Source organism: Somniosus microcephalus, chromosome 15 (genome assembly GCF_052327205.1).
Source record: "Somniosus microcephalus isolate GS21.2 chromosome 15, FLI_Smic_1.0, whole genome shotgun sequence".
NCBI lineage: Eukaryota > Metazoa > Chordata > Chondrichthyes > Squaliformes > Somniosidae > Somniosus > Somniosus microcephalus.
In genome coordinates, this window is record NC_141001.1 from 108,381,772 (window position 1) to 108,407,793 (window position 26,022).

The window sequence follows — 26,022 nt, forward strand, 5'->3', positions numbered from 1 at the left end:
TGCACGCCACCTCCCCAACAATAAACAACAACAACAACCTGCATTTATATAGCACCTTTGGCGTAGTAAAATGTCCCAAGGCGCTGCACAGGAGTGTTAGCAAACACCGAGACACAGGTACGATAGCAAAATACTGCGGACGTTGGAAATCCGAAATAACAACAGAACTCAAATTTCTCTCCACGGATGTTGCCTGGCCTGCTGAGTTTTTCCAGCATTTTCTGTTGTTATACCGAGACACAGGTCCCGCGCAGACCGCTCACCGGCTTTTAAGCGGAAGAAACCGCGCACACACACGCGCGGAAATTTGAATGGGCCGCGCGGCCAGTTAAAGGGACCGTGCACAAAAAAATAAATTAGAGGGAACATTGCTGATGATGCCTGGGGGGCAACCCAAGATTAAAAGAGGCGCTCTTTTGGTTGAACCAAACATAAACAAATAGACTGTAACTAATTAAACTTTAAATAAACCTTAACAAATCAAATTAAAATTTGGTTGTCCAAATCAATTATGCACTCCAGTCCCCCCGGCGCCCACCGGTCGCGGAAGTACTTGAGCGAGCCGGCGGAAAGAGGCACCTGTGGAGAGAGAATCCCAGTTAACGGTTCAGGTCAACAGGAGGCTGTCTCACCTGCTGAGTGCTTTCCAGCATTTCCGGGTTTTATTTCAGACCTGCAGCAGGCATCTACAGGATTTTGCTTTCTTGTTTTGGTTTAAGGTCCAGTTTTAATTTTTTTTTTAAAAAGGTTCACCTCGTTGTAAATGTCTATAAAATCTACTTGAGGCAGATTTTACAACAACAACAGACCTTATATTAAACAAAATGCTTCTATCTATCTCATCCTTTAAAACAACAAGTGGAGCAGTAACAATGAAGCTTGTTCTCAATGACGCCAGTTGCTTGGCTGTCAGTCCCTGGGCGGATCCCCAGTTACATCACAGGTCTGGCCATCGCTCTCAGCCCCTTAGGCACGGGTGCAGTTTGCGGCCGTGCACAGAGAGGCTGCTTTAGGTTGCAAAGAATCAGTGGGGTTTTTTTTTTAAATTTGATTATCAATTTTGCCTGGTCGCTGTGAGTCAGGATGGTGCTGAATTCAGTGCACTGGTTTCGCAAGGGACTCCGGCTGCATGATAACCCGGCCTTGCAGCGAGCTCTCTCGGGGGCTGACTCCGTCAGATGTGTTTACATTTTGGACCCATGGTTTGCAGGATCTTCAAACATCCGGATCAATAGATGGAGGTTTGTCGTTTTTATTTAACCTTTTTTGTTATTGTCTCTTTCCTTTCCCCCCCCCCCCCGTCAACCAAAAAAAAACACAATTTCTGTGAGTGAAAGAGGGTCAATAATGGAGGTCAGGGCTGGTGTTTGTGACCTGTTGGTCTAGGCAGCCACCAACAATCTGTGTTGAAATAAGAAGTCATCAGATATTGTGGGATTAAACGTTGCCTTTAAGCTCTGGAATTCCCTCCCTAAACCTCTCCACCTCTCCTCCTTTAAGACTCTCCTTAAAACCTACCTCTTTGGCCAAGCTTTTGGTCGCCTGGGTCCTAATATCTTATGTGGATCGGTGTCAAATTTTGTTTTGATGACGCACCTTGGGACATTTAAGAACATAAGAAATAGGAGCAGGAGTAGGCCAATCGGCCCCTCGAGCCTGCTCCGCCATTCAATAAGATCATGGCTGATCTGATCCGAACCGCCAATCCACTATCACAGAAGGCGCTATATAAATACAAGTTGTTGTTTATTGTTGGGAGGTGGTGTGCAGTGGAATGCGCTGGTTACCAATGGTTTTGGTGCTTAATGTCCTCCCTAATTCCATGTCCATCGTGTTAATTAATTACTTTTAATAATTGCTGCGAAGAGTCGGAATGAAATCCCCGGGGGGAGGTGGAGACCTGGAGGCGCACACTCCTGCAGCTTGCAACAAGGTGGGGGGGCGGGCGGATATACCTTGACTGTGGCTCTGAACTTAGCACCTGATTCTCTAGATTTCACTCTTCCAGTGGGCACTGACAATAAAGCGTTTTGAGTTATGTCATGGACCCCAGCAAGCTGGAGTTACCAGTTAAGCTCGGCTAGTTTCCATTGTTTTCAGAGCTGGCTGGCATCCTCTAGAAATTAAATGTTCTGGTAAACCATTGAGTATCGTTTTGTGTTGAAGTATTAATTTATTTTGACAGTTCACGCCTCGGTAAAACATGCAAGTGACTTTGCCGTCTGTGTTACCATTTGCTGAGCATAATTCTCCCTCCAAACATTAACCCAATCCTGCACATTGCCTTGGCAAAAGGTTCCGCTTCTGTGGGGGCGCAAGACGGCCAATATTGGATTGGCTGGCCCGTTATCCACCCCGCCCAATGAGTGGGTGGGTGCGGCACAAGAACCAGAGGCGCAGTGAGCAAAAACTAATTACGCAGCGAGTTGTTGTGATCTGGAATGCGCTGCCTGACGGGGCGGTGGAAGCAGATTCAACAGTAACTTTCAAAGAGAATTGGATAAATACTGGAAGGGGCGGGGAAAAGAATATAGAGCTATGGGAATAGGCAGGGGAGTGGGATTAATTGGATAACTCTACCAAAGAGCCGGCACAGGCATGATGGGCCGAATGGCCTCTGTTGTGTTTGTACCGCTATACACAACTACATAAAATAATAAAGCAGCAGAGACTGAGAGCAACTTCAAGTGATCTTTACTGGGTAACTGGAACTTCAGCACTGACTGTACAAATCGATCCGCGTCTGTTATATACGCTCGCAACTAAAGATGTACATCCGCAAAACAAAGTAGTCCCTTCAATGTTGTATACGTTACAGCCTCCTTCTGTGCTACATCATTCTATGAACCCAATGTCGCCCGTTTTACAACCCCTGCCAAGTTAAAAGCTCCGGCCAGTATCGCTGACCTTCAGTCAGTGGTGTGCAAGAGCAATTGTATAGGTTGGGAGTGAGGCCTGTTCTCAGCCAAAGGACACAGTATTGTATCTTTTAAATAAGAATAGAAGATAGGAGCATGAGTAGGCCATTCGGCCCCTCGAGCCTGCTCCACCATTCAATGAGATCATGGCTGATCATCCAAATTCAGTACCCGGTCCCTGCTTTCTCTCCATATCCCTTGATCCCTTTAGCCTTAAGAAATATATCTAACTCCTTCATGAATATATTTAATGAATTGGCCTCCACTGCCTTGTGTGGTAGAGAATTCCACAGGTTCACCACTCTCTGGGTGAAGAAATTCCTCCCCCAGAAGAGGTTCTGCGTTGATCTTTGCTGTTGCTCCAGGATAGTCTGATCGTCATGAATCTGTCTGCTAAAATTCCCTAAAAGAACAAGGCAAAGAGATAGGGCTGCAGATGCAATGCTCCTTTCTAATCTATGGTCGAGTGTCACATATGCGTTCTAGGGGGTTGACTTTAACTCAACGAAACAGATGTCGACTGGGTCGTAAGGGCCATTAGCTATGAGGAGAGATTGGATAGTCTGGGGGTTGTTTTCTTCGGAACAGAGGAGGCTGAGGGGAGAATTAATTGAGGGGTGTATAAAATTATGAAGGGCCTAGATAGAGTGGATAGGAAGGACCTATTGCCCTTTGCAGAGGGGTCGATAACTCGAAGGCATAGATTTAAAGTAATTGGTAGAAGGATTAGAGGGAAGTTGAGAACTTTTTTCACCCAGAGGGTGGTGGGGGTCTGGCACTCACTGCCTGAAAGGGTGGGAGAGGCAGAAACCCTCATCACATTTAAAAAGTACTTGGATATGCATTTGAAGTGCCGTAACCTACAGGGCTACGGACCAGGAGCTGGAAAGTGGGATTAGGCGGGATAGCTCTTTTTCGGCCAGCACAGACACGATGGGCTGAATGGCCTCCTTCTGTGCATAAATTTCTATGATTCTAAGGGCTTCAAAATGGGGTCGGTAGAGGTCAACGCTGACGCTCCGTCTAGCGTTATTTTGAGAGGGGCCTACCCCTGGTCATTACCCCCCTTGTGCAAATGTAGTTAGGAGCCCGATTGCAATTGTAAAGGACACGGGGTGGGGGGCGGCAGAGCACGCACTGCTCACACTCTACCCATGTGTACTGGTGTAGAGCGGCCTAAGCCTGAAGGGACGACTGCAGGCCGCTCGGGAAACGACCACATATGTTTTTACCACTTGTACTTTTGTGGAGCTGGAAGGAGCAGGAGTGCTCATCCTGGCTCCACGAAAAAAACAGTGGGCTGCTGTCGCCCTGGTCTCTTCCCCCCCCCTGCCACCCACCAACCCTCTCCCTCCCCCGAGGTGTCACAGCCGGCTGACATTCCTGTGGCCCAAAAATGACAAGCTGTGGCTGCCGAACGGGCGTCCCGAGGGTAGCTCGCCAGTCGGGTTCAAATGAGGCCCCCGACATTAAGGCTACCGACCCCCCCCCCCCCCCCCCCCCAATTTTGAGGTCATTACCGCCCCGTTAACACCAGGCCAGAATACTCAAAATGAACCCCACTTGAGCGAGGTTGCCAATATCATGCCGGTTTGTTCTGAATTGTGGGCAGTTTTGTACAGTCAGCCTGCACCCACTATGAACTGGGTCAACACTGCCCAGATTTAATTCTCATTGGGCCCTTCCATGTAACATTGCAGGTGATATTGTGGCGTACCGACCACAGAAAGGACACAATCCGCTTTTCGGTCCGTAGACGATAAATCAGGCGTCATGCCTTTTAAGAAGGATCATACCTTTAAGAAACTCGATCTGCAACATAGTTAAGCCCAGAGCGGGGGAGGAGCAGTCGAAGCTGTGGACTGATAAAAGGCCGTCGGACTTGGTGTAGGCTCCGACGCCATTTTGTGTTCAACATGCAGTCTCAAGAATTAAACCTTTTCTGTTGAACCTCTCCGAGTTCAGTATTTTTTGCTAGGAGTACGTAGACTCCTACAATATCATTATTGTGACTACTCAGAAGTTGAAGGATAGTCATGAACAACTGTAGATATTGCACCAAATCGTTTTGGAGTTTTTTTTCCCCATCAAAAGAGATGGTAATTTGTGTACAAATATGTACAGTGTCAGCTGTGGCTCAGTGGGTAGCACCCTCGCCTCTGAGTCAGAAGGTTGTGGGTTCAAGTCCCACTCCAGGGACTTGAGCACAAAAATCTAGGCTGACACTCTAGTGCAGTGCTGAGGGAGTGCTGCACTGTCGGAGGTGCCGTCTTTTGGATGAGATGTTAAAAATGAGGCCCCGTCTGCTCTCTCAGGTGGACGTAAAAGATCCCATGGCACTATTTCGAAGAAGAGCAGGGGAGTTATTCCCGGTGTCCTAGGCCAATATTTATCCCTCAATCAACATAACAAAAAAAACAGATTATCTGGTCATTATCACATTGCTGTTTGTGGGAGCTTGCTGTGTGCAAATTGGCTGCCACATTTCCCACATTACAACAGTTGACTACACTTTAAAAAGTACTTCATTGGCTGTAAAGCGCTTTGAGACATCCGGTGATCATGAAAGGCGCTATATAAATGCAAGTCTTTCTTTTACTAAGAGGTCGGCCATTTAGGACTGAAATGAGGAGGAATTTCTTCACCCAGAGGGTGGTGAATCTTTGGAATTCTCTACCCCAGAGGGCTGTGGAGGCTCAGTCGTTGAGTATATTCAAGACAGAGATCGATAGATTTTGGACATTAAGGGAATCAAGGGATATGGGGATCGGGCAGGAAGGTGGAGTTGAGGTAGAAGATCAGCCATGATCTTATTGAATGGCGGAGTAGGCTCCAGGGGCCGAATGGCCTACTCCTAATTCTTATGTTCTTCTGTTCTTAAATATCATTTCCCGATTTATATATTTAAAAAAATTCTTTCTTTTCTCTCTTCTCTCTAGGTTTCTGCTCCAATGCTTAGAAGATCTGGATACCAGCCTAAGGAAACTAAAATCCAGGCTTTTTGTTGTCCGAGGACAACCAGCTGATGTATTTCCCAGATTATTTAAGGTAAATTCAGACTTCTAACATCTTGTGTAGCGTAGTGCAATTTGGTGTCTGTCAACATTTGATGTATTTTGTGCTATGTGAGCATTGGCTTCCCCCCCCCCACCCCCATCTGAGTTTTCACATGTGGGAAGTTGTGAGTGTAACAGTGACTACACTCCAAAAGTACTTCATTGACTGTAAAGCGCTTTGAGATGCCCGGTGGTCATGAAAGGCGCTATATAAATGCAAGCCTGTCTTTCTACACGCACCCTACCACTTTGTGCCGCAGCATGTTTGAACCATTAGCACGTTGTGCCCTTGTGTATTTTGCTGAGTTTGCGCTGCCGTCTCGTGTCACCTTAGCACCCAATTGTGACATGATGCAATTTATTTTTCTGGGCCAGGAATGGAACATGACACGACTGACTTTCGAATATGATTCCGAGCCTTTTGGAAAGGAGAGGGACGCTGCCATTATGAAACTAGCAAAGAACGCTGGGATAGAAGTTATTGTACGAACCTCGCATACCTTGTATGATGTTGACCGGTAAATTACATTTTGCGTATCGATTTAAATCAAACTGGTGATTTTTATTTGACGGTCCTATAACGCGTAAAATGCACCATATGAAGGTAGTTGTAAGTTGTTTTGTGTGGGGTCTCCTTGTTCCTGGCAATGCGCCAGAGTGTGGAGGGGGTTTCTGTTTTGTCGTTCTCACTGTGTGTGGATGGAGATTGTGTCTGTCTCACTGCGCACTGTGTGTGGACGGGGATTGTGTCTGTCTCACTGTCTGTGGAAGGAGATTGTGTCTGTCTCACTGTCTGTGGACGGGGATTGTGTCTGTCTCACTGCGCACTGTGTGTGGACGGGGATTGTGTCTGTCTCACTGCGCACTGTCTGTGGAAGGAGATTGTGTGTCTCACTGTCTGTGGACGGGGATTGTGTCTATCTCAATGTGCACTGTCTCTGGATGGAGATTGTGTCTGTCTCACTGTCTGTGGACGGGGATTGTGTCTGTCTCAATGTGTGGACGGGGATTGTGTCTGTCTCAATGTGCACTGTCTCTGGATGGAGATTGTGTCTGTCTCACTGGACGGGGATTGTGTCTGTCTCACTGTGTGGACGGGGATTGTGTCTGTCTCAATGTGCACTGTCTCTGGATGGAGATTGTGTCTGTCTCACTGTGTAGACGGGGATTGTGTCTGTCTCACTGCGCACTGTGTGTGGATGGAGATTGTAATAGTTATAGTTAATGTGTGTCTGTCTCACTGCACTGTGTGGACGGGGATTGTCTTTGTGTCTCCGTTCGTGGCTGATCTTTGACCTCAACTCCACTATCCCGCCCGATTCCCCATAATCCCTTGATTCCCTTAAGTGTCCAAAAATCTATCAATCTCTGTCTTGAATATACTCAACGACTGAGCCTCCACAGCCCTCTGGGGCAGAGAATTCCAAAGATTCACCACCCACTGAGTGAAGAAATTTCTCCTCAACTCGGTCCCAAATGTCCGACCCCTTATTCTGAGACTGTGACCCTTAGCTCTAGACTCTCCAGCCAGGGGAAACGGCCTCTGAATATAGTTCAAATATTTTACAGAATATCGTTATAAAATAAAAACATTATGCTGCAATAGGGAATATATTTTAAAACATGGTCACTTTTACTGATGACCAGCTTTTGATTTCCAGATTTATTTATTTATTTTTAAAACTGAATTCAAATTCTCAAACTGCCAGGGTGAGTGTGTGTGTGTTGCCGAGTTAAGCTATTGGTATTCTGCCATCTAGTGTTAGGACTGCAGCGAGGAACGTCACACTGCCGTACATGTGATGTGGCAGATCAGTTGCAGTGAAGCTGCCCAGGCAGTCACGATACTAAACATGTGCTGGCTGAAGTGAGTCAAGCAAACCAGTGGCACCCGTCTGATATTAATACATTTGAACAGGAAGTGCATAAGGGGGGCAGGGAGCAGTTATATAAATCTTGCATTTGATTATTATCACTGTGCTTAGAGATCTAAATATTTGTGTTTTTTTGTACAAAGCTACGTATTGCTTGTCAGTGTAAAACAGTTGATAGACATTGCCCCTCCCCCCCACCCCCCTATTTTTCCTTTTCCTTTATTTTCAGAAAAGATGTTTTTTGGGGAGTTTTCTTTGAAAACGTAACATTTTCAATAACAGACTAATGGAACTGGTGTCTGCTGTTATTAAAGCAAAAAATATCTCCTCTTTTAACGCTTGCTATAAATTTTAAAAAGCGTGCCTGTAATGTATTTACAGAATAATCGAGGCCAATGACAATAAACCCCCGCTCACGTACAAACGCTTCCAAACAATCATCAGGCAGCTGGAGTTACCCAAAGCTCCTGTCAACACAGTGACACTAGACCAGATGGAAAAGTGCACAAAAGACATCCAAGAGAACCACGATGAGAAGTATGGAATACCATCGCTGGAAGAGCTTGGTAAATAAAGGTTGAGCAGTTTGGGCCTATACCCATTGGAGTTTAGAAGAATGAGAGGTGATCTTATTGAAACATATAAGATTCTGAGGGGGCTCAACAGGGTAGACGCTGAGAGGATGTTTCCCCTCGTGGGGGAATCTAGAACTCGGGGGCATAGTTTCAGAATAAGGGGTAAGCCATTTAGGACTGAGATGAGGAGGAATTTCTTCACCCAGAGAGTGGTGAACCTGTGGAATTCTCTGCCACACGGGGCAGTTGATTCCAATTCATTAAATATATTCAAGAAGGAGTTAGATATATTTCTTAAGGCTAAAGGGATCAAGGGATATGGGGAGAAAGCAGGGACAGGGTACTGAATTTGGATGATCAGCCATGATCTCATTGAATGGCGGAGCAGGCTCGAGGGGCCGAATGGCCTACTCCTGCTCCTATTTCTTATGTTCTTATGTATAATGATGGCATTTGTAGTGCAGCTCTCTCCTTTCTCTTGAAGTAACTTTTCTTTGTTTAAGTTGCTGTTAAGCTTGTCTTTTGAATCCTGTGAGGTTTCTTTTAGTTGGAAACGGTGGCCTCTGGTCGGGATGAGCGTCAAGGCAGTGATCGGGAGGGTTTGGGAGGAGGGTGGGGCGTTGGATGGCCTACAGCAGCCCCTGGTTTTAATATGGAGCCGGGAGGAGCACTACTGCACCGCCCGGCTCCACATTCGGGGAAGTATAATTTAACAGAATAAAGGAGCTGGGGTTGAACTGCATGCAGCCCATTCTCTATCCATAGTTGGAAAGAAATTTACATTGCGCCTTTCACCACCTCAGGATGTCCCAGAGCGTTTTACAGCCACTGAAGTATTGTTTGACGTGTAGTCACTGTTGTACAGGAAACTTTCGTTTAAACGGAGGTTAAATCTCCGGAATGCTCTATCCACCGGCAAAATTCAGGAGTCGGTTCAGATAACCTTTTTTTACTTTTCGTTGCTTTTTTTCTCCATTCCTGGCTCTGCAAGCGTCTAGCTGAAGCTGTTGCTTAGCTACAGAGATGCTTGCAAGCTGCGCCGACTGTTTTGAAGCTGTTGCTAAGCAACAGGGTTTGTTGCTCAGAAGCTCCGTATGTTTTAACATTAGCGCTGGTTTCTCCGGCAGTGTTGATCGACCGGCACCAGCTCGGTCCCGTCAGTGCCGGATACCAGAAAGTTTCCTGTAATGTAGGAAACAAACAGGTGGCTGCCTGTAGAGGTGTCTTTAAGGACCGTCAGTTAGGCTGCATCGAGCTGGCTTTCCAGATCGCAGCTGGCCCGACACCGGCTACATACAAGGCAACCCAATTTTTGCACGGGGGCCTCAAACAGTCCTTTAGCTCCTTCGCCTATGCAAATAAAGGGGGGCCTAACGCCTGTTTCAGGCACAGGCCATAGACGCCTACCTTTTTTTGCCCATGCCAATATGGCGTATGATGAGAATCAGTGCCCTGTCTGCCTGTTCAGGTGGGTGTCGTCGTCTTCTTGGGCAGTCCCTCGGGACCGAGGATGACTTGCTTCCACATTTAAAAATGAATTCGCAGGTGACTGATGAGTCCAATGTGGGACCTCCAGTCTCTGTCACAGGTGGGGCAGACGATGGTTGAAGGGGCGGGTGGGTGGGTTGGCGTGTGCTGCCTGCGCTTGGCTTCTGCCTGCTCCCGGCGAAGAGACTCGAGGTGTTCGGCGCCTTCCCAGATGCTTCTCCTCCACTTTGTGCAGTCTTGGGCCAGGGATTCCCAGGTGTCGGTGGGGATGTTACACTTTTTCAAGGAGGCTTTGCGGGTGTCCTTGAAGCGTTTCCTCTGCCCACCTGGGGCTCTCTTGCCATGTCGGAGCTCCGAGTAGAGCGCTTGTTTTGGGAGTCTCGTATCGGGCACGCGGACAATATGGGTGTAAAATGTCCCCTACTACTATTCGAAGAAAAGCGGGGGGGGGGAGGGGGGGATGGTGGGGGAAGTTCTCCTGATCTCCTGGCCAAGCTTTAATCCCTCAATGAACACCACCAATACAGATTAGCTAGTCAGTCATCTCGTTGCCTTTATGTGGGACCTTGCTGGGTGCAAATTGCTGACCGCATTTGCCCACTCAACAGCGGTGACTACATTTCATTGGCTGGGAGATACTCTGGGATGTCCTGAGCAATCTTCCCTGTGATTCTTTTTGGCCCTTTAAGGGGCTGCGTGGGCCATTCAAAAGACAGTGCATGCGCGGTTTTTACATTGAAAGGCCGACTGCGCAGGTTCCCTGGAGCGCTGCAGGCTTAAAGGGAACGTTGGTCCTGAGGATGTGAAAAGCACTTTATAAGTGCACGTTCTTTAAGTAATTTGGGACATTTATTACACTAAAGTTGCTATATAAATGTGAGTTGTTGGAAGTATTTTTTTGGATTACTTGTACATCTAGCTGATAAATATGTTTATAATACACTTGCTTCTGTTGTATAATGGTATCTCATTATTTTCGTTTTCCCCTCCCCCTCCCCTGTTTTATTCTTGCTGTTTTCCTGGTGGTTCACCTACATATCGTAGGAAGAATGAGGAGCGGCAATATGAACTAAATGGTACAATTTTAAAGGGGGGTTGTGCAGGAAGAGAGAGACCCGGAGGTGTATATACACAAATCTTTGAAGTTGAGAAGGCTGTTTTTAAAAAAAAAAAAGCATATGGGATCCGTTGCTTTATTAATAGAGGAATAAACTACAAAAGCAAGGAAGTTATGCGAAACCATTTTTTTTTTTAAATACTAGTTAGGCCCCAGCTGGTGTATTGTGTTCAATTCTGGGCAACGCACTTTAAGAAGGATGTCAAGGCCTTGGAGAGGGTGCAGAAGAGATTTACTAGAATGGTTCCAGGGATGAGGGAGTTCAGCTATGTGGAGAAGCTGGGGTGGTTCTCCTTAGAGCAGAGAGGTGAAGAGGAGATTTGATAAAGCGGTTTAAAATCATGAATGGTTTTGATATATAAAAAAGGAGAAACTGTTTCCAGTAGCTGAAGTGTCGGTAACCAGAGGACACAGATTTGAGGTGGTTGGTAAAAGAACCAGAGGCGACATGAGGAAACATTTTTTTTACACAGCGAGTGGTGATGTTTTGGAACGCGCTGCCTGAAAAGCTGGTGGAAGCAGATTGAATAGTAACTTTCAAAAGAGAATGGGATAAATATTTGAAGGGAAAACATTTACAGGGCTATGAGGAAAGGGCAGGGGAGTGATAGCGGCACAGAAGGAGGCCATTCGGCCCATCGAGTCCGTGCTGGCTCTCTAGAGCAATCCAGTCAGTCCCATTGCCCCACTCTATCCCCGGAGCCCTGCAAGTTTATTTCCCTCAAGTGCCCATCCAGTCTCCCCTTGAAAACATTGAGTGTCTCCGCTTCCACCACTTCCGTCGGCAGCGAATTCCAGGTCCTCACCACTCGCTGCGTAAAAATGTTTTTCCTCCCGTCCCCCCTGTATCTCTGTTGCCCAAAACCTTAAGTGGGACTAACTGGCTAACTCTACCTCTACGGGCATGATGGGCCGAACGGCCTCCTTCTGTGCTGTATCTGATTCCATGAACTTGTTCAGTTGGGAAGAGAAGAAAACCAAGGCATGGACCTCTGCTTGGCTTTCAAGTGTTGTGGATCAGCAGGATGATGGCGATTGTGTTTAAACTTCACTGAAGAGCGACAAGAAGAAAACATCCTCCCACACAGGCTTGACGATTATTTGTGCTGTTTTCCAGGATTTGATACAAGTGAACTTGGTCCTGCAGTATGGCAAGGAGGAGAGACAGAAGCCCTGGCCCGACTATATAAACACTTGGAGCGAAAGGTATATAAATACAGGCCTCTATCTTCACATGTATATTATAATAATGTAAGGTTACCGGTGTGGCCTCCCTCCTTGAAACAATTCATGTTTCCTTTCACTTCTTCGGATCTGGGCGTCTTTCCAATTCACAGTTTATAAATTACCTTCCCCGCCCCACCCCCACCCCCCCCCAAATTCACCTCCTGTAATAAAAACAGGAAATGCTGGAAACCCTCAGCAGGTCCGGCAGCATCTGTGGAGAGAGAAACAGAGTTAATGTTTCAGGTCGATGACCCTTCGTCAGAACTGGAAAAAGCTGGAGATTGAACAGGTTTTTAAGCAAGTGCAGGGGCAGAGAAAGTGGGGCGGGGGAAAGAACAAAAGGGAAGGTCTGTGATAGGATGGAAGGCAGGAGAGATTAAGAGACAAAAGGGATGATGGTGCGAGGCAAAAGGCGATGGTAATGGGACAAGTTAAGAAACAAAAGATGGCTCTAGATGAAGTGTAAATGGCAATGGCTGAATCATCGACAGCTGCTATGTGAGAGAGAAAAAAACAATGATAGGGGCCGAGGTTATGGTCTGAAATTGTTGAACTCGATGTTGAGTCCAGAAGGCTGTAAAGTGACTAATCGAAAGATGAGGTGCTGTTCCTCGAGCTTGCGTTGAGCTTCGTTGGAACAGTGCAAGAGACCGAGGACGGAGAGGTCTGAGTGGGAGTGGAGCGGAGAATTAAAGTGACAGGCGACCGGAAGCTCGGGTCACCCTTACGGACTGAATGGAGAATCACCTCCTGTAATCCCGGCTATTCTCGTTTTCTGGTGTCAAATGTTATCTAAAGCTCCTGTGAAGCCCCTTGGGATGTTTTGACTACATTGAAGGCGCTATATGAATGCAAGTTGTTGCTGTGGTTAATGCCTCACACAGACGAGCAAAATGGCTCACGCAGTGCCACCAGGATATATTTCAAAATATGTTTTACCCACATAAGGTTACGGATTCAGACAATCTGCTTGCCACAAATGCTTCAGAATTCAAAACGGCATACAGATGCTAACTTGTTATATGGGCCACTAGAATATACAGGAAACTTTGTGTTATCCGGAGGCGAACCATCCAGCAAGCTCAAGCCACCGGCAAAAATCAGGAGCCGTTTTTTATTATTTTCTTTTTTTTCTTTTAACAGTCAAGCTCTGCAACGTCTGTAGCTAAGCAACAGCTTCAGCTGGAGACGCTACAGAGACGCTTGCCGACTGTTTAGAGGCTGTTGCTAAGCAACAGGGTTTGTTGATTCATATGGAGATGAAAATCTCCTTATGTTTCAGCATTAGCTCTGGAGTGTACGGCAGTTTTGAGGGAACGGCAGCAGCTCGGTCCCGTCGGTGCCGGATAGCACAAAGTTTCCTGTAATAGGATTAAAAAGAAAACTATTATTCAATATTTTCAAGTAATGGGTTTACTATTTCTAGTAACTATAACATCCTCACAGGATTATGTCCACTTCTGGACTGATGTATTTTAAATTTAAGAATAAAGCAGAAAAATAATGGTGTAAAGATCGATGTGTACTTATGCCATTCTTGAAAACCTGAAATTTTATACCTCTTGAGCATGTTTTTTTAGAATGTTGTAAGAGGTGATCTGATCAATTTAGGCGAATGGACTAATGTTAATGTCCACTTATGTCAACAAAATTACAGGAAACTTTGTGCTATCCGGCACCGACGGGACCGAGCTGTTGCCGTCCCAACAAAACTGCCGGACAAACCAGCGCTAATGTTGAAACATACGGAGATTTTGAGCTCCGTATCTAGCAACAAACCCTGTTGCTTAACAGCTTCTAAACAGTCGGCCGTACCTTGCAAGCGTCTCTGTAGCTTAGCAACCACTTCAGCGAGACCTTGCAGAGCCTGACTGGTGAAAAAAAACAATGAAAAGAAAAAAAACCTAACGAAACGGCTCCTGATTTTTGCCGGTGGCTTGAGCTTGCCGGACATTTAACCTCCAGATAAACCAAAGTTTCCTGTAGAATGGTCCCCAACATGTCAACATAAGTGGGTAGGACTATACTAGAAAATGTTCTCATCGGTTTTACGGGAACTCTGCATTCCTCCAACTCTTGTGTATCTCCCACGCCCTTCGCTCCACCATTGGCAGCCATACCATCGAGGGCGATGGTCGAAGGTTGTTTTTGTGACTGGAAGCCTGTGTCCAGTGGTGTACCGCAGGGATCGGTGCTGGGCCCCTTGTTGTTTGTAGTGTACATTAATGATTGAGATATGAATGTAGGAGGTATGATAAGTAAGTTCGCAGATGACACGAAAATTGGTGGAGTGGTAAATAGCGAGGAGGGAAGCCTCAGGCTACAGGACAATCTAGACGGGCTGGTCAGATGGGCAGAACAGTGGCAAATGGAATATAACCCTGAAAAGTGTGAGGTGATGCATTTTGGGAGGACTAACAAGGCAAGGGAATACACAATGAATGGTAGGACCCTAGGAAGGACAGAGGAACCCTGGTGTGCATGCACATAGATCCCTGAAGGCAGCAGGACAGGTAGATAAGGTGGTTCAAAAGGCATATGGGATACTTGACTTCATTAACCGAGGCATAGAATATAAGAGCAGGGAGGTTATGATGGAGCTGTACAAAACGCTGGTTAGGCCACAGCTGGAATACTGTGTACAGTCTGGTCGCCACACTATAGGAAGGATGTGATTGCATTGGAGAGGGTGCAGAGGAGATTCACCAGGATGTTACCTGGGCTGGAGCGTTTCAGCTATGAAGAGAGGCTGGACAGGCTGGGGTTGTTTTCCTTAGAGCAGAGAAGGCTGAGGGGGGGAGCTGATTGAGGTGTACAAAATTATGAGGGGCATAGATAGGGTAGATAGAAAGGAACTTTTCCCCTTAGTAGAAGGGTCAATAACCAGGGGGCATAGTTTCAAGGTAAGGGGCAGGAGATTTAGAGGGGATTTGAGGAGAAACGTTTTCACCCAGAGGGTGGTTGGAATCTGGAACTCACTGCCTGAAAGGGTGGTAGAGGCAGGAACCCTCACAACATTCAAGAAGCATTTAGATGAGCACTTGGAACGCTATAGCATACAAGGCTACGGACCAAGTGCTGGAAAATGGGACTGGAATAGACAGGGCTTGATGGCCGGTGCGGACATGATGGGCCGAAGGGCCTCTTTCTGTGCTGTATAACTCTATGACCTTCAGCCATCTAGACTGAAAGAAAGACTTGCATTTCTACAGCACCTTTCACAACCTCCGGACATCCCAAAGCACTTTACAGGCAATGAAACACTTTTCAAAGACGCTGCCTCCGACAGTGCGGCACTCCCTCAGTGCTGCACTGGAGCGTCAGCCTAGATTTTTGTGCTCTGGAGTGGGCCCTAAGCTCTGGAATTCCCTGTCTAAACCTCTGCACCTCTCCACTTCTCGCTCCTCCTTTAAGATGCTCCTTAATACCTGCCTCTTATTGTCCAAGTTTTTGGGTCACCTGACTTAATGTCTCCTTCATTGGCTCGGTGCCAGTTTTACCTTCAGCACACAACATGGTTTATGTACCTCCCTCTCCAGGAGAAAAAGAAAACCGATTATCTGGTCATTATTACAATGCTGTTTGTGGGAGCTTGCTGAGCGCAAATGGCTGCCGTGTTTCCTACATTACAACAGTGACTACACTTCAAAAAAGTACTTCATTGGCTGTAAAGCACTTTGGGACATCCTGAGATCATGAAAGGCGCTATATAAATGCAAGTCATTTAAAAAAAATCTAAAATGGGATCCTGGTTTCTCAATGTAAGGTGGCTTTCAACAAAATAAGTTTGTGTTTTCTCAAAGGGCTGTTTAATTATGATGTGCTGAGACATTTGCACAATTTTTTAAAATATTGCTACATTTCCCATTCTTCATAATATATCTTGGCCTCCGGAATTTGTGGTGGGTAATAACAGTGAACTGTCGGCGTTTGCTGATGTTTCCCCTTTGAAACTGACCACAACTTCAGGATGTAGCGCATGCGCATCCTAACGCAGAAATCCTGAAGTTGCGGTCATTCATTCACTGCTCCGACACAGGCTGCGCTGTGGACTCTCCCCCCCCCCCCCCCCCCTCCCTTGTCCCCCCATAGCCGGCAATCAGGGAAATCAGTCAAACTGAAGAAAACTTGGGCTTTTACACGGCAATATCGCTGTTAAATACCCCATTAAAAGTTAGACCTTGTTGGATTAGGTGTAACTGGGGTTTTAACAGCGTATTGACTGCTAAACAAACACATAGCCCTGAGAAACTAATTTTAATTTTGTGGAGTGTCAAATTTCTCCATTTTAATAAAAATTACAATTTTTAAGAAACTTCAAAAAAATATTTTTTTTTTAAGTTTGTAAATCTTTATTTCAGGTTTACCTTTTCCCCGTGTGAGAGCCCCACACTTTGTTTTGTTTTCTGTAACATTTTTAAAAAGTCAGAATAAAAGGAGCTTCTTCACTTCCTGGTTCCCGGTCTGTGAGAATTTAGCACTGTGATTGGCTGCTTAGACAGCTTGTTGACGTCGCAGCAGCTCGCGCTATGGAATCCCCGCTAAACTGCGCTGATCTCAGCTGAACGTCGGAAAAGCCGAACTTCTGGCCGCAGAGATCGCGAGATCTTTGTGGGAAGCTTTCTTCGGGCCAGCGGCAAACGCCTTTGCTTCGCCGCTGACCGCAAATATCTCTTCATTAAAGCTTTGTGTGATGGAAGCCATTTATTGGGGGGGTTTTTTAATTGTCAAGTGTGATAGCTAAATAATGTTTTCTTCCAAACATGTTCTTTCTTTGTTTTTAAAGACTTCAGTTGACAACTACAAAATGCCAAAACTAAATGCAAACTCCTTGCTGTCCAGCCCAGCGGGATTGAGTCCTTACCTGCGGTTTGGGTGCTTATCCTGTCGAACGTTTTATTACACATTGCTGCAGCTTTATAGAATGGTAAGGATGAGTGAGATACTGTCTCGCACTTCAAATGTATGTTTTGATGCCTCTGTGAAAGGACATTGACGCATCAAACCTAATTGACTGACTGTTTTTGATACTTTTTAATGGGAGGATTTGTTTTCCTGTTGTTATTTTTGTCCCTTCTTCAACGTGGCACTGTTCCTGTTCGCAAGTCTGTCTCTACTGCTGTTTTTGCTACCTCCTGGTGGCCAGTTAGTCAACCAAAAGAGAAGTGTGTATTGTCCGCTTACTGCCTCTTTTTGATGACCCAGTCCATCGTCCCTCGTGTTGTGCCCTGGGGTAGGTCCTAACTCAAGTCTCACACGTGAGATTCTTGAGCCATTTAACTAGGGGAAGAGTAGCTGAGGTGGTTTCCCGTCGCCTTCCTCCTGGTTTAAAAAAAAATCTTCTTTGGTACCTTCTCCTAGGTGGGCTTCAACCAAGACTAAAGAGACTTTGCAATTGGGGAGGGCACCCAGCGGACGCAAGTACCTCCTGTTGGACATCAATCCAGTAATCAGAGCCAGTGATCCGATCTCTGCTCGCCAGGGCTGTCAGGAGTGGGGCTTCAAACACGACACCTTCTGACTCAGAGGCAGGAATACTACCACTGAGCCAGTAGTCACCCCGACCTGACGCGAGTCTCCAGCCGGAAACTGCTAGAAATTCGGGAGCGCCCATCTTTGGACGTGAAGCACTTTGAGATGTTTGAGAGGTGTAATCATTTGGTATATAAATGCAAGTCTTAATTTTTAACATAATACGTTGACACATGCTAATGTCACTTCTGAAAGCCCACAGGTGTATCTTGTTATCTATAAGCAACAATGACTATCAAGACCATTCTATCAAAGATCTGATCTGCAATACTGGTTATCCAATAAAATCTAACTTTTTTTAGATAAAGAAGCACAGCAACCCACCTCTTTCTCTTTTTGGGCAACTGCTCTGGCGAGAATTCTTCTACACAGCAGCAACAAACAACCCAAATTTTGACAGAATGGAAGGGAACCCCATTTGCATACAGATTCCTTGGGACAAGAACCAACAAGCCCTCACAAAGTGGGCAGATGGACAAACGGGATTCCCCTGGATTGACGCAATTATGAAACAGCTACGGCAAGAGGGTTGGATTCACCATCTAGCCAGGCATGCCGTAGCCTGTTTCCTTACCAGAGGCGACCTCTGGATTAGCTGGGAGGAAGGCATGAAGGTGAGGGATCTCAAAAGAATGAATGATAAATGGCTGTTTATGCCTCAATCTAAGTATGCTATTTTTGAAAAAATCAAAGAGCAAGTTATTATCTAAATGGAAAGAAACTGCAAAGTGCTACAGTACAAAGGGATCTGGGGGTCCTGGTGCATGAAACACAGAAGGTTAGTATGCAGGTACAGCAGGTGATCAGGAAGGCCAATGGAATCTTGGCTTTTATTGCAAGGGGGATGGAGTATAAAAACAGGGAAGTCTTGCTTCAGTTATACAGGGTATTGGTGAGGCCACACCTGGAATACTGCGTACAGTTTTGGTTTCCATATTTAAGAAAAGATATACTTGCTCTCGAGTCGGTTCAGAGAAGGTTCACTCGGTTGATTCCGGAGATGAGGGGGTTGACTTATGAGGAAAGGTTGAGTAGGTTGGGCCTCTACTCATTGGAGTTCAGAAGAATGAGAGGCGATCTTATCGAAACATATAAGATTGTGAGGGGGCTTGATCGGGTGGATGCGGGGAGGATGTTTCCACTGATGGGTGAGATTAGAACTAGGGGGCATAATCTTAGAATAAGGGGCTGCCGTTTCAAAACTGAGATGAGGAGAAACTTCTTCACTCAGAGGGTGGTGAATCTGTGGAATTTACTACCTCAGAGAGCTGTGGAAGCTGCAACATTAAATACATTTAAAACGGAGATAGACAGTTTCCTAGCTGATAAGGGAATTAGGGGTTACAGGGAGAGGGCAGGGAAGTGGACGTGAGTCTAGGTTCGGATCAGCCATGATCCTATTGAATGGCGGAGCAGGCCCAAGGGGCCGTATGGCCTACTCCTAACTTCTTATGTTCTTGGGTCACGCCTTGATTTCAAAATTCTCATCCTTGTGTTCAAATCCCCCCATGGCATCGCCCCCTCCCTATTTCTGTAACCTCCTCCAGCCCACAACCCTCCGAGATCTGTGCGCTCCTCCAATTCTGGCCTCTTCGCATCCCCGATTTTCATCGCTTCACCATTGGCGGCTGTGTCTTCATCTGCCTAGGCCCTAAGCTCCGGAATTCAACTTCCTAAACCTTTCCGCCTCTCTCTCTCTCCCTTTAAGTCACTCCTTAAAGCCGACCTCTTCAACCAAGCTTTTGGCCACCTGTCCTAATATCTCTATGTGGCTCGGTGTCAAATTCTGTCTGATAACGCACCCGTGAAGCGCCTCGAGATGTTTTTACTGTGTTAAAGGTGCTATATACAGGAAACTTTCGTTTAACCGGAGGTTAAATGTCCGGAAAGCTCTATCTACCGGCAAAATTCAGGAGCCGTTTCCTATAAGTTTTTTTACTTCTCGTTGCTTTTTTTTTCCCTGTCAGGCTCTGCAAGGTCTAGCTGAAGCTGTTGCTTAGCTACAGAGACGCTTTTAAGCTGCGGCCGACTGTTTTGAAGTTGTTGCTAAGCAACAGGGTTTGTTGATTCACACGGAGCTCAAAAGCTCCGTATGTTTTAACATTAGCGCTGGTTTCTACGGCAGTTTTGATGGTACGGCACCAGCTCGGTGCCGGATACCAGAAAGTTTCCTGTAAATGTAAGTTGCTGCTGTTGTCATTGATGTACCAAACTTCCTGCCCCCTCCCTCCAAAACAAAAACCAGGATCTTCCTTTTATAGAACAAATAAAGAAAAAGTCTATTCGACCCATCCCTCTAGCACCTTAACTCTCCCATCATCGTATCCAACTGTAGTTTGAATGACCCCAATGGTACTGAGCTCCGCTGCCTTGCCTGGAAGATCTGCACATCTTCAGTAGTCTTTGAGCTTTGGTTCAGTGGTAGCACTCTCGCCTCTGAGTCAGAAGGTCGCGATGATGACCAATGCCTCACAAATGTCCTCCTTCAGCACTTTAGGATGGATACCATCTGGCCCAAGTGGTTTACTAGTCTTAAGTTCCACAAACATGCTGCTGTATTAACTTTAAAATTCTCCAGGATATTGCGTGTACGATACAATCTGATCCGATTATCTTCTCTAAGTTGTGTTTAATATTAAATATTAATTTAATTTTTTCAATAATTTTGCCTTCATTAGACAGACTAGATGCAGGAAGGATGTTCCCGATGGCGGGGGAGTCCCGAACCAGGGGTCACAGTCTAAGGATAAGGGGTAAGCCATTTAGGACTGAGATGAGGAGGAATTTCTTCACCCAGAGAGTGGAGAACCTGTGGAATTCTCTGCCACACAGGGCAGTTGAGGCCAATTCATTAAATATATTCAAGAAGGAGTTAGATATATTTGTTGAGGCTAAAGGGATCAAGGGATATGGGGAGAAAGCAGGGACAGGGTACTGAATTTGGATGATCAGCCATGATCTCATTGAATGGCGGAGCAGGCTCGAGGGGCCGAATGGCCTACTCCTGCTCCTATCTTCTATGTTTCTATGTAAATGGTAGAGCAGGCTCGACGGGCCGAATGGCTTACTCCTGCTCCTATCTTCTATGTTTCATTAACTTCATTGCCACCTTTATTTATCTTTTGATTTCTAACTACCCATCCAACTGCTCTTTTTTTGCTGTTCTTGTACTTGAAGAATTTTATTTTTAGTAATGTGCTTAACATCTTTGGTTAGCCTCGTCTCCTGACGCCTTGAACATGTTCTATGTTCCTCCCAGAGCCATACAGAGGTGTTCCTGTGAGAAACATTTTGCAGTGTTTGTTTGTTATGCATTTTTCTTTCCTGTTAATGAAGCGTGAAGATTGTTTCGGAGATTTTGGCACATCAGGAGCAGTAGGGAGTGTGTACGGTTCTGCTGAATGCTGTTCATTCTAAGTGAAAGAATCTGTGGCCTGATCCAAATTGGAGATTATATGGGCCAAGACAAAATTGATCAGAGAAAAATGAAGCAAGTGTGTGTAGTTGGGGGAAAATGCAGTGCCAGCTTTGAAGAAGGAACAGTATTTAAAACACTAGTGAGTTCAAGGGGAGGTGGGGAGATTTTCCCACTCTGCATGTACACATTTTAAATAAATTCTATTTTATCCAATTATATTCCTGTTCCCCCTCATTCACTTAAACTGTAACAGGTCTATAAGTCCTTTATAAGTTGCATTTCCATTCAATTCATCAAACTGTAGCAAAATAATTTGCTCAACTGTTGCAGCTCTGAGTGAGTGAAGGTGTTCCTGCATCCAAATAAGCTACAAACAATAGGGCAGTGTTGCAGTCTTTTTTTAAGTTCAGAGTTGCTTATGCTGTGGGGTGTCCCAGAACCACGGTTACAGTCGTGGTTAGTTTTACCAGTCTGGCCAGGATCTTTCCTGATGTCCAGATGTATTTAAGTCGACCCGTTCTTTTAAGATACAGCCTGTCAGCCAGTGGCTCAGTGGGTAGCACTCTCTCCTCTGGGTCAGAAGGTTGTGAGTTCAAGTCCCACTCCAGGGACTTGAGCACAAAAATTCTAGGCTGACGCTCCAGGGCAGTAGTGAGGGAGTGCTGCCTTGTCTGAGGTGCCGTCTTTAAGGTGAGATGTTAAACTGAGGCCCCATCTGCCCCCTCAGGTGGACGTAAAAGATCCTCTGGCACTATTTCAAAGAAGAGCAGGGGCGTTCTCCCCGGTGTCCTGGCCAAAAGTTGGTGGACTGCAGCTAGACTGCATATGCCGAGACAAGATAAGGTCTAATTGTTGTTGGCAAACAGGACCTTGGGTCAGTCCAAATTTAATTGATGCTTGGTGAGGGATGTTTTGCACATTGGAAGGTCCTTGTAAATTTCCGGTTCAAGGTCAGCGGGTGAGCTTTGAGTTTTCAAAGCCTGTGCATAGAGAGTTTTTAATGGCTCCTTATGACAGTGTTTAAAATAGCTGGCTTAAAAAGTTTTACCATGTATTATTGGATTACTAAATTTCCGTACCCTCTTTTTTTAGGTCTCCTGTACCACTCCTTGGCTGAGCGGATGGACAGGTGACTTGCACCCTTGCGTTTACAGACATTACTCTGGAACCAACCTTTAGGAAGTACAGGAGACTTTTTTTTTATCCGGCACCGACTGGACCAGCGTGGTGCCGGTTGATCAAAAAGTCCAGATTACAGAGAGGTATACTTACCAAGGTACGAGAGCCCCATACACGGCCACAGGTGCAGGAGCCCCGGTCGCACGGCCACAGATCCAGGAGTCCCTGTCGCACGGCCACAGATCCAGGAGTCCCTGTCGCACGGCCACAGATCCAGGAGTCCCTGTCGCACGGCCACAGATCCAGGAGTCCCTGTCGCACGGCCACAGATCCAGGAGTCCCTGTCGCACGGCCACAGATCCAGGAGTCCCTGTCGCACGGCCACAGATCCAGGAGTCCCTGTCGCACGGCCACAGATCCAGGAGTCCCTGTCGCACGGCCACAGATCCAGGAGTCCCTGTCGCACGGCCACTAATATATAGTAAAACTTACCTGAACCTATTCCTGAATTTTGCCGGTTAAGAGAGATTTCTGGATATTTAGGTGCCAGTTAAGAGAGTTTCCTGTACAGGAGACTGTCCCAATGTGACTTGCCATTATTTCTAATTGACTCTGCCACAGCAGCTAAGATTGTGGGCTTGTTGTGTAAAGAGATTTTACCTTTTCCTCTCCCCCCCTCCCCCATGTCCAACGCTGTGACAATGGTACAAAATAAATCCCTGACTCTAATGGGAAGTGGGAAAGTCCATCCATATTTAGCACCTCCCATGTGTTATCAGGATTGTGTGGGTTCTTTTCCCTCTTAAAATCTGAAATGAGTTACTTATCCTTTGGCGATTGGCACGCGATTTCTCAGCCCATTTCTCCCACTGCTGTCAGTCCAGAGGAAGATATTTGACTCTCTCGGATGATCGTCTTGTCTTGCAGCCAGCGGATTGTGGCTCTCCGCAGTTGGTGTTTATATTTGCCAGTCTGTAACAGACTCGTCTCATTTCTGGGTTGTTTCTGCAACGAACGGCATTTTTGCGTGGACGGTTCGTTAGCCTGACTCACAAGGCCCTGCCGGGACGCAGTGCACTGCCTTCAGTCTGGCTCCCACCTTTCGATCTGTATGGCTTGGGTGGCCCTAGCAGGAGTTACAGCCTCCTCTCGGAGTCGTAGGGAGCCTTCACATCACGTCATGGTACCGTCCCCTAGCGAAGGATAGTACAATAGCCCCCGCATGTGCATTCTCCCCACTGGACTATCATATACCCTCCTCCTTTCAATTGCATCCACCAGAGGCATATAAACCTTATCCTTCCGGACTCAATATCGAGTTCAACAATTTCAGATCATTACCTCGGCCCCTATTACATTTTTATATATATTTTTTATCCACACTTTTGGTTTGTGCCTTTTTCCCTTTTTTTCTCTCCCACATGGCAGCTGTCTCTCACTCTGCCAGCGCATTTCACACTTCATCTAGAGCCATCCTTTGTCTCTTTACCTGTCCTATTACCATCTTGTCTCGCCTTGAATATCTCTTAATGTCTCTTCACTTCCCTTTTGTTCTCTCATCCCCATTTCCCAGCCCCCAAACTAGCCTTTTAATCTGTTTCATTTCGTGTGTTTTTTCTCAGTTCTGATGAAGGGTTTCGACCTGAAACGTTAACTCTGTTTCTCTCTCCATGGATGTTGCCCTGGCCTGCTGAGTTTTTCCAACGTTTTCTGTTGCTATTTTAAATCTTATCCTTGTTTATCTGTGACTGTAGGTTTTTGACGAAATGCTTCTCGATGCTGACTTCAGTGTAAATGCAGGGAGCTGGATGTGGCTGTCGTGCAGTGCGTTCTTCCAACAGTTCTTTCATTGTTATTGCCCTGTTGGTTTTGGGAGACGGACAGATCCAAATGGGGATTATGTGAGGTGAGGCTTGTTTTTTGTGAGGGAAATCTTAGAACTAATGCTTCACCTGCCCATGTATGTGCTTTGTCAATCCTACATCTAGTTCCAGGGAACGAAGGGATGAATTCACAGCGCAAAAATTAGCGTGCCCATAAATCGGCATTAATTAATTGGCAGGAGTAGGCCATACGGCCCCTCGAGCCTGCTCCGCCATTCAATAAGATCATGACTGATCTTCAACCTCCACTCCACTTTCCCACCCGATCCCCATATCCTTTGATTCCCTTAGTGCCCAAAAATCTATCGATCTCGGCCTTGAATATACTCAACGACTCATCATCCACAGCCCTCTGGGGTAGAGAATTCCAAAGATTCACAATCCTCTGAGTGAAGAAATTTCTCCTCATCTCAGTTCTAAATGGCCGACCCCTTATCCTGAGACTGTGACCCCTGGTTCTAGTCTTTCCAGCCAGGGAAAACGGCCTGAAGTTCCGATGACTTGACGTCCGTTTTTGGGTGCAAGCTGAATTTCTCCCCCTATGTCTTTTTATTATTGTTGGGCTTAAATGGGAATTGATAAGGATGGGTTCCTTGGTGGGATGAGTGACCGTGTCTGTCTGTTTGTTTCCTGTATTCAGGCGATACCTACCAGTGCTACAAGGATATCCTGCAAAGTACATCTACGAGCCATGGAATGCTCCCATTGAAGTTCAGAAAGCAGCAAAGTGCATTATAGGCGTTCATTACCCCAAACCAATGATTAATCATGTAGAAACAAGCCGACTCAACATTGAACGCCTGAAGCAGATTTATCAACAACTGTCTCACTATAAGGGACTTTGTAAGTTGTAATTACTACCTTTAAAAAAAAAACCTAGCTGATTGTGCTATTGAAAGTCAAGCTTTACATTACGTATCTTGGATAATTGATCCCTGGGAGGAGAGGGTTGTCCTATGAGGAGAGATTGAGTAGATTGGGCCGATACTCTCTGGAGTTTAGAAGAATGAGAGGTGATCTCATTGAAACAGACAAAATTCTGAGGGGGGTTGACAGGGTAGAGGCTGAGAGATTGTTTCCCCTGGCTGGAGTGTCTAGAACTAGGGGACATAGTCTCAGGATAAGGGGTCGGCCATTTAGGACTGAGATGAGGAGGAATTTCTTCACTGAGGGTTGTGAATCTTTGGAATTCTCTGCCCCAGAGGGCTGTGGAGGCTCAGTCGTTGAGTATATTCAAGGCTGAGATCGATAGATTTTTGGACTCTAGGGGAATCAAGGGATCTGGAGATTGGGCAGGAAAGTGGAGTGGAGGTTGAAGATCAGCCATGATCTTATTGAATGGCGGAGCAGGATCGAGGGGCCATATGGCCGACTCCTGCTCCTAATTCTTATGTTAACTCGGTTTCATCTGTATACTAATACTATGGACCAATAAACTACTAAATGGAAATACCAGCATTTAGTTTACAAAACCAATTCATTTACATTCAAGGTCATTTTTTTTAACGTAAGCAGCTGACATTCCTGTCTCCAAGGTAAAGCTCTGGCATTTTTTTTGTCTGAGATGCCTGTATGCAGGTCCTTATCCATTGTTATTATTTCCATCTACGTTCCATGCTGGTCGCACCTGCAAAGTAATTCAACACCACAGCAGCCCAACCACAACACAGCGTGTCATCCATCTGGCCAGAATAATGCTGAACTCTATGTAGAAGACACACTAAGCCTCCTGGAAGGGAGATGAACTGCAAGACTTGTTCATCAAGTTAATCATTTATCAGTTAGACCCTCCAACTTGCTTTCACTTTGACTCTT

The 26,022-nt window shown here is 46.0% G+C and overlaps 1 protein-coding gene across 2 annotated transcripts in view; it reads left to right on the forward strand.

The window, feature by feature from the left end:
* Positions 1–858: 858 nt before the first annotated feature.
* Positions 859–26,022, forward strand: part of LOC147107136 (cryptochrome-2-like) — a 31,035-nt gene continuing 5,871 nt past the window's right edge. The window contains exons 1-9 of one of the 2 annotated variants that reach the window (XM_086008236.1): positions 859–1,241; positions 5,858–5,966; positions 6,350–6,492; positions 8,230–8,414; positions 12,146–12,234; positions 17,042–17,182; positions 18,090–18,401; positions 24,079–24,230; positions 24,848–25,050. In XM_086008236.1, the coding sequence (XP_085864362.1) occupies positions 1,084–1,241; positions 5,858–5,966; positions 6,350–6,492; positions 8,230–8,414; positions 12,146–12,234; positions 17,042–17,182; positions 18,090–18,401; positions 24,079–24,230; positions 24,848–25,050 (1,492 nt within the window). In that variant the 5' untranslated portion in view covers positions 859–1,083. The remainder of the gene's footprint in view (positions 1,242–5,857; positions 5,967–6,349; positions 6,493–8,229; positions 8,415–12,145; positions 12,235–17,041; positions 17,183–18,089; positions 18,402–24,078; positions 24,231–24,847; positions 25,051–26,022) is intronic. The other variant, XM_086008237.1, reaches the window with a different exon arrangement.